The sequence below is a fragment of the Triticum aestivum genome, chromosome 1B (genome assembly GCF_018294505.1).
Source record: "Triticum aestivum cultivar Chinese Spring chromosome 1B, IWGSC CS RefSeq v2.1, whole genome shotgun sequence".
Taxonomy (NCBI): domain Eukaryota; kingdom Viridiplantae; phylum Streptophyta; class Magnoliopsida; order Poales; family Poaceae; genus Triticum; species Triticum aestivum.
Window position 1 is genome coordinate 46,902,941 of NC_057795.1, and position 12,827 is coordinate 46,915,767.

At 47.4% G+C, this 12,827-nt stretch overlaps 1 protein-coding gene across 2 annotated transcripts; it reads left to right on the plus strand.

The window, feature by feature from the left end:
• Positions 1–8,853: 8,853 nt before the first annotated feature.
• On the plus strand, positions 8,854–12,365 carry LOC123105983 (nudix hydrolase 9). 2 transcript variants are annotated; one of them, XM_044528177.1, is made up of 10 exons: positions 8,854–9,021; positions 9,124–9,201; positions 9,289–9,345; positions 9,858–9,940; positions 10,055–10,113; positions 10,479–10,627; positions 11,100–11,237; positions 11,427–11,585; positions 11,677–11,790; positions 12,018–12,365. In XM_044528177.1, the coding sequence occupies exons 1-9, from the start codon at positions 8,965–8,967 to the stop codon at positions 11,770–11,772; spliced, it is 876 nt and encodes a 291-aa protein (XP_044384112.1). In that variant the 5' UTR covers positions 8,854–8,964; the 3' UTR covers positions 11,773–11,790; positions 12,018–12,365. The 2 variants fall into 2 exon arrangements, with proteins under 2 accessions (XP_044384112.1, XP_044384119.1); XM_044528184.1 differs by having other exon boundaries at positions 9,124–9,198.
• The last annotated feature ends 462 nt before the right edge of the window (positions 12,366–12,827 follow it).

Genomic DNA, 12,827 nt, shown 5'->3' on the forward strand with positions numbered 1-12,827 from the left:
GCTGACCGAAGCCTGCAGTAGCCTTCTATCAGGCTTTGAGGTAAGAAGATAAAAATATGCAATGTAATACCGCATAGACAGTAGCCCCTGATGCTCGGTTCGGTGTTCGGAAAGAAAAGTCGGACTGAGGATCTGAAAAAAAGAAGATATACGCAGGGTTGCTAAAAAATTATGTCAATATGGGTTGCAGGCTGCGCTGCTGACCTCTGCCGCACTGACTGCGGAGGTCGGTGCTTTGAAGCAGGAGCTCGAGCGGTCCGAGCAAGAGCTCGGTCGCGCCTAGAAGCAGCTCCAGGACAAAGAAGGTGAGTAACACCACTTGGAACTTGTACCTTATAGAAAAGGATTTAGGTTGCAACAAAAAATAACAAGGATAACATCGGTACTGCAGGGGCCACGAACGAGGTGGCGACCCTGAAGGAGGCCGTGTCGGCGACCGAACGCAATGCGGCTGCGGAACGGGCAGAGCGAGAAAAGCAGGAGGCGCGGGTGGCGGTCGTTCAGCAAGAGCTCCAGGCTCTCATGGAAAAGCATGAGAGTTTGGAGCGTGACTCAAAGACTCGAGAGTCCGAGCTTGCCTCGGCTCTCGAAAGTGCCAAGACTACCAAGGCCGATGCCCATAAGTCTCTTCAGGTGATTGAGTTGGTGAGGAAGATAGCGGCGGGTAAGGCATTTTTCATGCAAAGCAAGCATGTGAATGTAAATTACGTGTTACTTACCCGAATTCGGAGCTCTCCAGGGGCGTTTGCAGATCTGCCTCGTAGCGTGTCTGATGCCGCCGCATTCTACCGAGCCGAGGAGAGGAGCTCAACAGAGAAGGTCTTCTGGTCTCAGTATGCTGAGGTCGGCCATCCGGTGCCCCCTAGCGACCAGCTGAAGCAGCTGGTCGAGCTCCACAAGGTGGCCGAGCAGGCCATGAAGGGCCTCATAGTTCGGCTGCGGCCTGGAGAGGCCATGCCTGGGAGCTACTTCGGTCTCGTGCGACGGTTGGTGGACGCGTGCCCTTGGGTGGAGGTTATCAAACGCTCCGCCTGTATTGAAGGTGCTCGTCGGGCCCTTGCCCGCGCAAAGGTGCATCGGGGCAAGCTGGATGCGGAGAAGCTAATCACTGACGCGCCACCAGCGGGCAAGGAATATCGTACGCCCGAGATATACTATAAGACTGTCCTGAAGGGTGCCCGCAAAATTGCGGATGAGTGCCCCAGGGATGTAATTATTGAGTAAATTCGCAATGTGTTATCCTGTGCGCTGAAAACTTTGTTCATATGCGCTAAGCAATGCTTGTTAATTTAAAATATTACCTTCTGTGCGGCCGTTTATTAAATCTGAGAGATGGCAAGTCGTCGGCTTCAGCCCCCATGCCACGAGTGCTGGGGTGTTCGGGATAAACTTGAGCGCTCTTGTTCCCATTTTTGGGTCCATCTGGGGAGGCGCTCAACACAACGAACAAGGCAACCGGACTTATAGTGCTTGAACACTCTCACTTAGCCATAAAATTCTATAATTTTAAATTTCGGCGAAGCCCCTAGTATTCGGAAGACCGAATTAGGGGCGCTATCCACGCCTTCGTCGGACATTATCCGGAAGTTCGCTCGAAGCGGCGTAGGTCTTTAAGGACCCGAAAGGACCTCTCGAACAGCGACCAGTCTCTCGCCTTATCATGATAGTCAGTTTTAGTTTTCTCCACTGAGGCGTTAACCCGGCTCAACCAGGGCGCAATCGCAGTGGTTCTCCCAGTGCTACCTTAGCCGATAGAATGGAACGTAAGGTGCCAAACATGGGAGCCGGGCAAACCCAACTATTGACCCAAGACATGATTCGGAGCCGATTCATATAATGCTATAAGTTCGGAGTGCCGCACTTGTGAAAGTGTTCGGACTTTATCACACCATAATGCGGGGAACATAAGCCCCTGGTGTATTTGGCCGTACCAAAATGTACGGATGCAACATGTCGTAAATGAACATATATATATACGGTAATGTAATTATAGGCAAAAAGTGCTGCATTTTATTCGAGAAGATCTGCTATGAGTGCGGAATGATACAAATAGTGCGGAAAGCAAGGGATTGGACGAATTAAAGGCGTCTCCCTCCAGGGGTAGGCCGCGGAATGGTGTATTTAACAAATTTAATGCTCGTAACGGAGACCACCTAAGTGTTCGTCGCGGCCTTTGTCCCTCCCTGGCTGTTGCATCATGAGTTCGGCTGGTTCGCCGCCGGACAGAGTTCTGTATAAAAAAGAGAGAAATAAAAAATAAAAAGAGCGACACACTTGGGAGCCCCTGGTGTGGTCGAACCGCACTCTGGGTCTGTTGTGGTTGTGCCTCTCCCCCTATGCCCACGGTATCTCCAGGGCGTAATTATGTACGCGGAGAGTTTGTCTTACGATTGTGCGAGGGCTGGGGTTGAGGCCGCATTGCTACGCGTGCTCGGAACGTGCCAGGTGGTCTTGGTTGATGTTGCTCCGGGCGTGTTTGGCCGTGTCCGGTCGTTTAGCGGCCGGACTCGAAAATTGCCTTAAAAGGCTGCTCTGTACTTCTGCCGCGAGAGCCGCTGTATGTTCCTCCGTTCGGAGGGAGCGTTCCATGTTTCCATTGATCGTGATGACTCCACGAGGGCCTGGCACCTTGAGCTTAAGGTATGCATAATGTGGCACCGCGTTGAATTTTGCGAACGCGGTTCGTCCGAGCAGAGCGTGATAGCCACTACGGAACGGGACTATGTCGAAGATTAACTCCTCGCTTCGGAAATTATCCGGGGATCCGAAGACCACTTCCAGTGTGACTGAGCCTGTACAACTGGCCTCGACACCTGGTATGACGCCTTTGAAGGTTGTCTTTGTAGGTTTAATCCTTAAAGGGTCTATGCCCATCTTGCGCACTGTATCCTGATAAAGCAGGTTCAGGCTACTGCCGCCGTCCATCAGGACTCTCGTGAGGTGAAATCCATCGACGATTGAGTCTAAAACCAATGCGGCGAATCCGCCATGGCGGATACTGGTCGGATGGTCTCTTCGATCGAAAGTGATCGGGCAAGAGGACCATGGGTTGAATTTTGGGGCGACTGGCTCCATCGCGTATACGTCCCTTAGTGCACGCTTCCGCTCCCTATTGGGTATATGCGTTGCGTATATCATGTTTACCGTCCGAACTTGAGGGAGGAATCCCTTTTGTCCTCTGTTGTTCGGCGGCCGGGTCTCTTCCTCGTCATCGCTGTGTAGCCCTTTGTCATTGTATTCGGCGATTAATTTGCTTGCCTGCTTGAATACCCAACAATCTCTGTTGGTGTGGTTAGCTGGCTTTTCGGGGGTTCCATGTATTTGACAGGAGCGGTCGAGTATTCTGTCCAAATTGGACGGGCCCGGAGTGGTTCTTTTGAATGGCTTCTTCCGTTGACCGGGCTTGAAGCCTCGGAATCCGGCGTTGACTGCCGTATCCTCATTGCTATCGTTGTTAATGCGGTGTTTGTTTTTGTTTCGACGCGACCTGCCATTGCGGTCCTTGGTATCCGGACTGCCAGCGTTTTTGCTGAGGTTGTTGCTGCGAGCTAGCCAGCTGTCCTCTCCTGCACAAAAGCGGGTCATGAGTGATGTGAGGGCTGCCATGGATTTCAGCTTTTCCTGTTCTAGGTGCCGGGCCAGCCACTCGTCGCGGATGTTATGTTTGAAGGCAGCGAGGGCCTCTGCATCCGGACAGTCGACGATTTGATTTTTCCTTGTTAAGAACCGTGTTCAGAATTGCCTGGCCGATTCGTCTGGCTGCTGGATTATGTGGCTTAGGTCATCTGCGTCCGGTGGTCGCACATACGTGCCCTAGAAGTTGTCGAGGAATGCGGCTTTCAGGTCTTCCCAGCATCCAATTGACTCTGCGGGCAGGCTGTTAAGCCAATGCCGAGCTGGTCCTTTAAGCCTGAGCGGGAGATATTTGATGGCGTGAAGATCGTCGCCGCGGGCCATATGTATATGGAGGAGATAATCCTCAATCCAAACCGCAGGGTCTGTTGTGCCATCGTAGGATTCGATATTAACGGGTTTAAACCCTTCAGGGATTTGATGATCCATTACTTTGTTAGTGAAGCATAGTGGGTGTGCGGCGCCTCTGTATTGAGCAATATCGCGACGTAGCTCGAGAGAGCGTTGTCTGCTGTGTTCGGCCCGACCGGAGTAGTTGTATCCGGCGCGACGGTATTCGTCGTGGGTCTTGGGGCGCCCACGTGATCCATAGATAGATCTGGATTGTCTTGCCTTGTCCTCCAATATATCCCGCAAGTCCGGCACGTTCCCCCGTGGCTTCATGCTTTTTGAGCGATGCCGGGGTACGGTTTTGGTGGAGGGCTTGCATGCCTCTCTGTCGCGGCCACGAGGTGGTCGGTCTGCCGTATTGTGCGCTGATGATGCAGGTTTGTACGCTTCCTCCTCTAGTCGGGGGAGCAACTTGCGTTTTGGGTAACTTTTGGAGGGGCGTTCGAGTTCATACTCTTCGGCCGTGAGGACCTCGGTCCATTTGTCGGCCAGTAGGTCTTGATCAGCTTGAAGCTGTTGATGCTTTTTCTTTAGGCTGTTTGCCGTGGCCATTAGCCTGCGTCTGAAACGCTCTTGTTCGACGGGATCCTCAGGCACGACGAATTCGTCGTCGTCGAGGCTTGCCTCGTCTCCGGAGGGAGGTAAGTAATTATCATCCTCGACCTCTTCATCTGCCGCCCTCTCGTGAGGGCTTGCTTCTGCCTCCTCCTGCACTGGATCGTGCTGGAGGGGGTTGTCTTCGGCACTTTCTGGGGTGTTATTATCTACTGTGCCGGAATCTCTATTCTTGCTGTGGCGGGATTTAGAGCAGCGCCGCTGATGCCGGCGCTTGGGCTGTTTCTTTAAGGAATCGGCCTCCGTTGCTTCTTCGCCGTCCCCATCTTTTGGGGTGTCCACCATATATATATATCGTATGACGAGGTGGTCTTCCAGTGTCCTGTAGGCACTGGCTCTTGGTAGTCTCTGGCATCGTCGTCCATACCGTCGATGTCTTCGGAGTCGTAGTCGAGTACGTTGGTTAGATCGTCGATGGTGGATACGAAGTGGGTGGTGGGTGGGCTCTGAATTTCTTTGTCGTCCGCGTCCCAACCATCCTGGCGGTAGTTCGGCCAGGGCTCTCCGGATAGTGAGAGATGCTTCAGCGAATTTAAGATATCGCCGAAGGGTGAGTGCTGAAAGATGTCCGCAGCGGTGAATTCCATGATCGGCGCCCAGTCGGATTCGACCGGCAGGGGCGCAGGAGGTTCGGAGTCCGGCACCTCGGAGTCATGAGCTTTATGCGGGACAAGGTAAGTGTTCGGCTCCATCGCCGTAGAAGTTGCAGCTCCTGAGGCGGTGTCCAGCCATCCGTCCTCGATCTGAGTGATCGGCTCTGGACTATGGGTCGGAGCGGATTCGTGTGCGGCCTCCAAGGTGTTGTCCGGCGGCAGAGTTAGGTCGTGCCCATCGTGACAGCGCGGCACGCTCGGCTGTGGCTCAGATTCATCGAAGATCAAGTCCCCGCGGATATCGGCCGTGAAGTTTAGGCTTCCAAACCTGACCTGACGGCCAGGGGCGTAGCTTTCGATCTGCTCCAGATGGCCAAGTGAGTTGGCCCGCAGTGCGAAGCCGCCGAATACGACGATCTATCCGGGGAGAAAAGTCTCACCCAGGACGGCGTCGTTGTCGATTGAAGAGGTCATCAAGCCTATCGGTGACGACACAGAGGAACTCTCAATGAAAGCACCAATGTCGGTGTCAAAACCGGCGGATCTCGGATAGGGGGTCCCGAACTATGCGTCTAGGCGGATGGTAATAGGAGACAAGGGACACGATGTTTTACCCAGGTTCGGGCCCTCTTGATGGAGGTAAAACCCTACATCCTGCTTGATTGATATTGATATTGTGGATGTTTACAAGAGTGGATCTACCACGAGATCAAGGAGGCTAAACCCTAGAAGCTAGCCTATGGTATGATTGTAATGGTTGTTGTTGTTGTTGTGTCCTACGGACTAGAGCCATCCGGTTTATATAGACACCGGAGAGGGTTAGGGTTACATAGAGTCGGTTACAATGGTAGGAGATCTACATATCCGTATCGCCAAGCTTGCCTTCCACGCCAAGGAAAGTCCCATCCTGACACGGGACGAAGTCTTCAATCTTGTATCTTCATAGCCTTGGAGTCCGGTCGATGATGATAGTCCGGTCGATGATAGTTCGGCTGATGATGGTAGTCCGACTATCCGGACACCCCCTAATCCGGGACTCCCTCAGGCAGCATTCCACTGATATTGCTGTTTTTTTTCCATGCAAAAAAAAATACTTTCACAAGTGGGAAATAAGTGGACTTGCCTATATGGGCATTGATTCGGATTGGATATACTCAACCCACTCCATTGTCATCCCTCCCGTTTTTTTATGAAGCCATGTCCAAAAACTAGTGTGTTTTGGCATGCCAAGAGGGATGATAAGAATGTCGCTAACATCTATGGACAAGAATGTCTATTTAGCTCAGCTAATTAAGTCAGCATCTAGTAGCTCGGACACTCGGAGCAGGGATAATCTGAAACAACAATGTAAGGGCATCCCTGACCGAACTCCTACAAATTAGCCCCTAAAATGCCTCCTAAAACCGTAACTCCTCAAAATGAGTAAAAAAACCCGCAAATCTAACCGAACTCTCAAATTTAACTCCTCAAACAAACTAGACCCTGCATGAAAATCCCTCTCTCTTCCTCTTCCTTCTTTACCCTTCTTGTTTCTTCCTTCCACGTGGCCAAGGACAACTTCTCGCCACTAGATGATGTCCATGAGATAGTTAGGACCTAGGATTGATGCTTCAAAAAAACAATTTGGTAGAGGCCTATCATGCGTGACATAAGCGTGCAATGATGTAGTCCAAAAAGCAAGGAGAGCAACTGTTCTTGATGGGCCCTGGCTTGGGCGCTTCTTCGTCTGAATGAGTTCTTCCCCTCATCCTTCTCCTAATGATGTGATGGTACGGTGAACACAACGATTCATTGAAATTGACGATGGAGGCCAACAACCACTTTACCATGTAAGTTTTCTTCATGCACGCGAGCTTTAAGTATAGGTGTTCCTCCACGTGTGCTACAACTTTTTTTGTGGCCAGGGACGACAAGGAGGAGGGTCGCCCGGCTAAGGACAACAAAAAGGAGCGCCGTTGTGGCCGGAGAGGAAGGGAAAGACAAAAAAGGGAAGGAAAACAATTTGTCGTATTCTTGCCGGGATTTGACAGCCAAAGATCGATGTGATTGCGGGGTGCTGGCCAGCATGGAAGTGATCACCGGAGGCAAGGAACTGCGGTGGGCGGCTCAGACATGCAATCGCCCGAGAAATAGAGAGAGGTGGCCGCACCCTAGAGAGGGAATCTTTTGTTGGGACTTTCTTTTGCTCTCTCAAAATTGTGAGGCAGCCGACACTTCCCCTCAGTTTTTTGAGAAGTTAAAAGATTTGAGAGTTTGGTTGGCTACGGCTTTAACTGCCATAAAAGATTTTGTGAAGCTAGGCCTTATGCTTCGAAATCTCTAGTTAAGTGGTATCCCATCTCATCCGGTGGTGACAAGTGATGCACTGCATGTGTGGCATTTGTCACGACCTAGGAGTTTTGGATTCTTTTTAAGATTTATTGTTTTCAAAACATTTTATCTCATGAACCTTGTGTCCAAACACGAACCATTTTCACATTGCATTTCACATGTTGCGAACTTCGAAACTTGATCATATATTATTATGTTTGCATGAACTTTTTTAGAAAAAAGGAAGCAGAAAAAACTGAAACATGGAAAAAAGAAAACTAAAAAAACCCAGAAAACCGGGAGCACAAAAGCGTTTTTTTTCACTTTCTGAGAAACAAAGTTGTGCTTCATCATGAAGCACCCCATAGTTATGCTTTTCACTTTTTCAGGAAGCACGCAGAAGCACAACTATGTTTCACACTAAGCACAACTGTGTTTTTCAGCGTCACGTGGAAGCACAACTATACTTTTCCACACGACATGCTTCATGAGAGAAACATATTTTTTTCAAGAATACAAAAAAAGATCAAGCAAAATCTAAAGGAAAAAAAGGCATAAAAAAGGGTAACCCCATGGGTGAGCTCAGCACACGACACATGGCGACAGCAACACACGGCGTGCCCTGCGGGCCCATCACGCCCATTTGTAGCCCCTTCCAGGGATAGCCGCTAGTTAGTTTAAGGATGACAATTTTACCCATGGGTACTCAACCTGCATGGTAGGGTGTGGCACATTTTCATGCCCATGGGCAGTACCCATACCCTAGTCGACTAGTCATGGATAGGACATGGGCACGATTTATGCCCATGGGTATGCCACACTCTACGCAGCTATATTATTGGTGGGTTATACATACCGAGTAGTTGTATGTAAGCTCTGTGCCCCACCCCCCTCCTTCTAACAATCAACCCTAATCATATTAACATCTTAGTGGTTGGCGTCTCCGCTACACATAGAATTAGAAATCACATCATCATCATTTGATGTTCTATTGATATGCCCGATGAATACTCATTGGGCATTAATACCCAGGTATGGGTATGTGCTGGATATCTACCCGATGGATAGGGTATAGATGAGATTTTATCATGATGTGAAACATATGTATGGGTATGGAGTTATTGTACTCACAGTATGCTCTCCCATTCTCATCCTTAAACTTAAAGTTGCCCCTGCTTTGGCTCAACCTGTCATCCCAAACTTTACCTTTTCTATTTCATTGTTTCGGAAATCCCGCGACCGAAATGAGCCCTCACTGGTGTTTTAAATCAGTTTAGTATTTCCGGCCTATGGGCTTAGCCCACGGGCCAAAACTAGGGCCTGAGCATTGACCCGGTTTGTGCCATGTCCCCGTACTCCCATTCCTCTTCCAAAGCTCCCGGCGGCGGCGGCTCGCAACTCATCCCGCCTCCACGACCGCCACATGGCCGCCGCGTACAAGCTCCTCCTCTCCTGCCCCGAAGGCCTCCCTCGATCCCGAGTAACCTCCCCCCCCCTCCCTCCCCCCCGCGCCCGATTCCGCTGCAGATCGTGCAGATTCTTCCCATGGTCTTAACTAACGCAGTGTTGCTGCCAAATGAAGGTTTCGGTGAGGTTTGGTCCGTCCTTCGACCGGATCCACCACCCGGACGCATCCCTGGAGGATTCTATAGGCGAGGTGGTCCGTCTAGCTAGCTCTAATCGTACCGTGTGTGCTCGCTTCCTGTTAACAAGGGGCCATTGTTCATCATCTTTGTTCGTCTTGCAGATCTGGAATCAAAGGCTCCAGCAGAACCCATCGCTGTACAACGGCACGAAATTTCGGGTATGCATAACCTCCCTATGTATGTACGTATGTATTCTGGCAAGCCATTTATCTGCAGCTCTAGTGATCTATACGTGTATGTATACACTTGATTTTGGCAGAGATAAATTAACACACACTTGATTATCGATGAACAATTTATACTTGACGCCAATAATGTTTCTTCCATTTTAAGCAATGTAGATTTAGAAGTATGCTCTATGCCAAATTGGTACTGACAAGAAACAATTTATTTATGCTTAAGGCGAATAATGTTTCTTCCATGCTAAGTAATTTACGAGTTGATCTCCCGCCGTTGACTGCCATAAGTTCTATTTGTGAACTTGCTTAGTGTTCCTTTTACATCTGAACTTGTGCGATTGCAATATATTTTCTTTTTAGTGTTCCGTTTATAGTTAAAACAAGCCATTAGGACTTCTACTTTGCTGTTTTTATCGGTCCTTCCTTTATCCCCCTTGACTGCATTTCTGAGTGCTAGTATTTATACTCTTGGTCACCCTGACGAATTTCAGTATGGAGGGCATGCCTTGCACCGCAGTGATGAATCAAATCAGGTGTACTGTGTCTCACTTCATTTGGGACTCACAGATTATAGGTTTGCTTGATCTTTCTTATCTATCTGTATAGCTACACCTGTAGTTCCTTCTATGCGATGTTTTCAATGCAGCACCTCTGTCTAACATCAATATTATTAACTTACAAACAACAGGACATTTGTTGGAACAAATCTCAGTCCACTGTGGGAGAAATTTTTGGTCCCCTCTCAAGGTAAAGGTTATCTAGAAGTTAGAACCTTAGATGCCTTCATTTTCCTCTTGTAGATCAAGGCCTCTTTGCATCTTTAACTTTCGAAAGTTTGAGTTTACATTATCTCATGAATTTATATTTCTTTCATTGCTTAAGCTTGTACATAACAAATTTTGCCCCACCTTTATTTTCCTTTCCATGCTCGCATATGCTGCTGTATCATTAATCACTATGAAGAGATAGTGATGATCACTGAATTATTAATTGTTAGACAACTTGTGTCAGTATTTTGTCTCCTTAATTGCACGGTGCAAATTCTTTGTACAGAATCATAACAACAACGAGTCTTGACCAAAATAGTTCATCTTTCAATCTGATCTGATTAGATGACTCTGTGTATTGCCAACACATGTCAAATCCACTGGGAAATGGTGCAATCGTTGAAACATCTGATGAAAAAATTATTGTATTGCAAAGGAGCAACAATGTCGGCGAGTCTCCTGGACACTATGTTTTTCCTGGAGGACATTCTGAGGTAATATCTTAAGATTAAGAATGTTACAATATTGAGCACAGTTGATGACATGTAAGGTTTTTGTCTAAAGAGATCCCAAGTAGAGACAAAGCTCTAGGACATGTAACTTTGCTAGGCTGGACTGTTTAGTTTAACTCGTCTTTCTTTGCTAGAGATCAGCATTCATGTGGACAGTGCTTGTTTTTTTGTTTGTCATAACTTTCTAAATATAATAGTTTCATCCAATGAGAATTGGGGCCACCCATTACTGAAACACAAAATGCTCTTGGTATAGTCACTCATTTTTCTTTCAGATGACGAATAAATTTCCTAGTAATGCATACTTTATAATTTGGAACATGGAAAATGTTGACCTAAGACAACAATTGAAATTCTTGAAGCAGTTATAATTTATTTAGAAGCAGTTGTGGTTCGAGTGGTCGATCTGTTGTCTTGATGTTTCTCATTATCCAAGTTCAATTGTTTGTATCAGCCACAAGAAGTTGGAATCTTGGCTCATCAAAATGAAGAAAAAGATGTCAGTGGTCTCATTGAAAGAATTTCAAATGAAATGTTTGATGGAATCATCCGTGAAGTAGTTGAGGAAACTGGAGTTCCTGCTAGTTCACTGGTAATTAAATCACCAACACTCTTTGCCTTGCTTTCCTAATTACTGCATCACTGGTGGCAGGTTCACTGGTTTATATAAATCAGGACCACATCAGATGATTTTTTTGTAATTACCATGCAAAGAAGATTTCTGCAACTGCAGGATTTTCTTGTATTTTGATCTGTTAACTATCCACATTTATTTGTGCAGACAGAACCCATTCTCATTGGAGTTTCTCAGCGAGAAACGAATGTTAGACCAGCAGCATTCTTTTACATGAGATGTAACATTGATTCCAGCGCCGTAACTGAGCTTTATGCTAGAGCTCAAGATGGTTATGAATCCACCAAGCTCTATGCAGTATCATTGGTGAGCTCACCTATACTAGCAGCACTCCTCTCCTCGCTTTTGTATTCTCGTAACCATTGTTCATCTAATTGGTACTGTTTCTGAATCACAGAAAGAATTACGAGAAATGAGCCAGCGGTTGCCTGGTTGCCACCTAGGGGGCTTTGCTCTGTATGAACTTATGAGGAACGCTTCGGAAAGTTCGTGAACGAACCGATGTACCGATGTAAGTGTCGGCTTAAGTCTCAGTTTTAATCCAAACTACATCGATGCTTATTTTCTGAGATATCTTTGCATGACTGCTTAAATCGTTCCTATAGAATAGTCATGGAGCCGTGCGACCTTTGGACAGTCTTGTCCTACTGCTAGATGCCAAGCAGTATCATAGCTTGTTTCGCAGGTGAAATTCATGTAATCGTTCTCATTGTGCCCAAACTGATCTTTCTTCTGCAGATAGACTGAGTTCTTCAGAGTTCAGACGGAAAGAAATCCACAGCACACCAACTCGATAAAGATTACTGAGATTCAGATTAAAGATGATCAAGAGCATTCCTCTGTAGACTATATGAAATGTGTCCATCTTCGTCCTGCATTGTTCTTTTTCGTCTGTTTTTCGTGCAGTGCAGTGCAGTGCACGAGTGTAACCAGTATTTATTTACTTCTGTTCCTGGAATTCTTGTATGTTCCGCGGTAACAAAAATGCACGACTGATCCCTATCTATCGAACAACAAAACAAGCTAGTAACTATGGAACTACGTTTGTAAGTTTTGCGCATGGTTGTGACATGCCGTTCATTTTCAGCAAGTTCTTCCAGTCTGGTACGCCTGCTCGGCTCGTTAAGCTCCTTCTCGTTAAGGCTCGGCTCATTTAGCTTGTTAAGTTTAATAAGCAAAAAACTTTGTTTGGCTCTGTTCATTTAAAGCCTGTTAAGATTGTGAGTGCTCGTTAACAAACTATGATGTGTTGTAGCCTACAAGATGAGAGTGTGGGCGTAATTTTGCCACAGGAAGATGCATGGTGATTACATAAGGAGGTGCGCGAGTTTGTTGGCTCCTATGGTAGGGATCGGTCGATTTGATTTCACTTATGGGTTGAGTTACCACGAAAATATTGTCATGTAAGATAAGAATATGTGTCCTGTGTACTAACAGCTTAATTAACGAGCCGTTCGTGAAAGTCGTTAGCTTGTTTGTTAAACCCATTAAGTTTATCGACCTAAGATGAGTGATTGGGTTCGTTTATTAAGAAGCGAGCTACAAGCT

Excerpts from the sequence above, each read along its gene's own strand:
- LOC123105983 (XM_044528177.1), top strand. The coding sequence starts at position 8,965 with ATGGCCGCCGCGTACAAGCTCCTCCTCTCCTGCCCCGAAGGCCTCCCT. Across the intron at positions 9,346-9,857 it reads ACAACGGCACGAAATTTCGG|TATGGAGGGCATGCCTTGCA; the intron begins GTATGCATAACC and ends GACGAATTTCAG. Across the intron at positions 10,114-10,478 it reads ATTTTTGGTCCCCTCTCAAG|ATGACTCTGTGTATTGCCAA; the intron begins GTAAAGGTTATC and ends TGATCTGATTAG.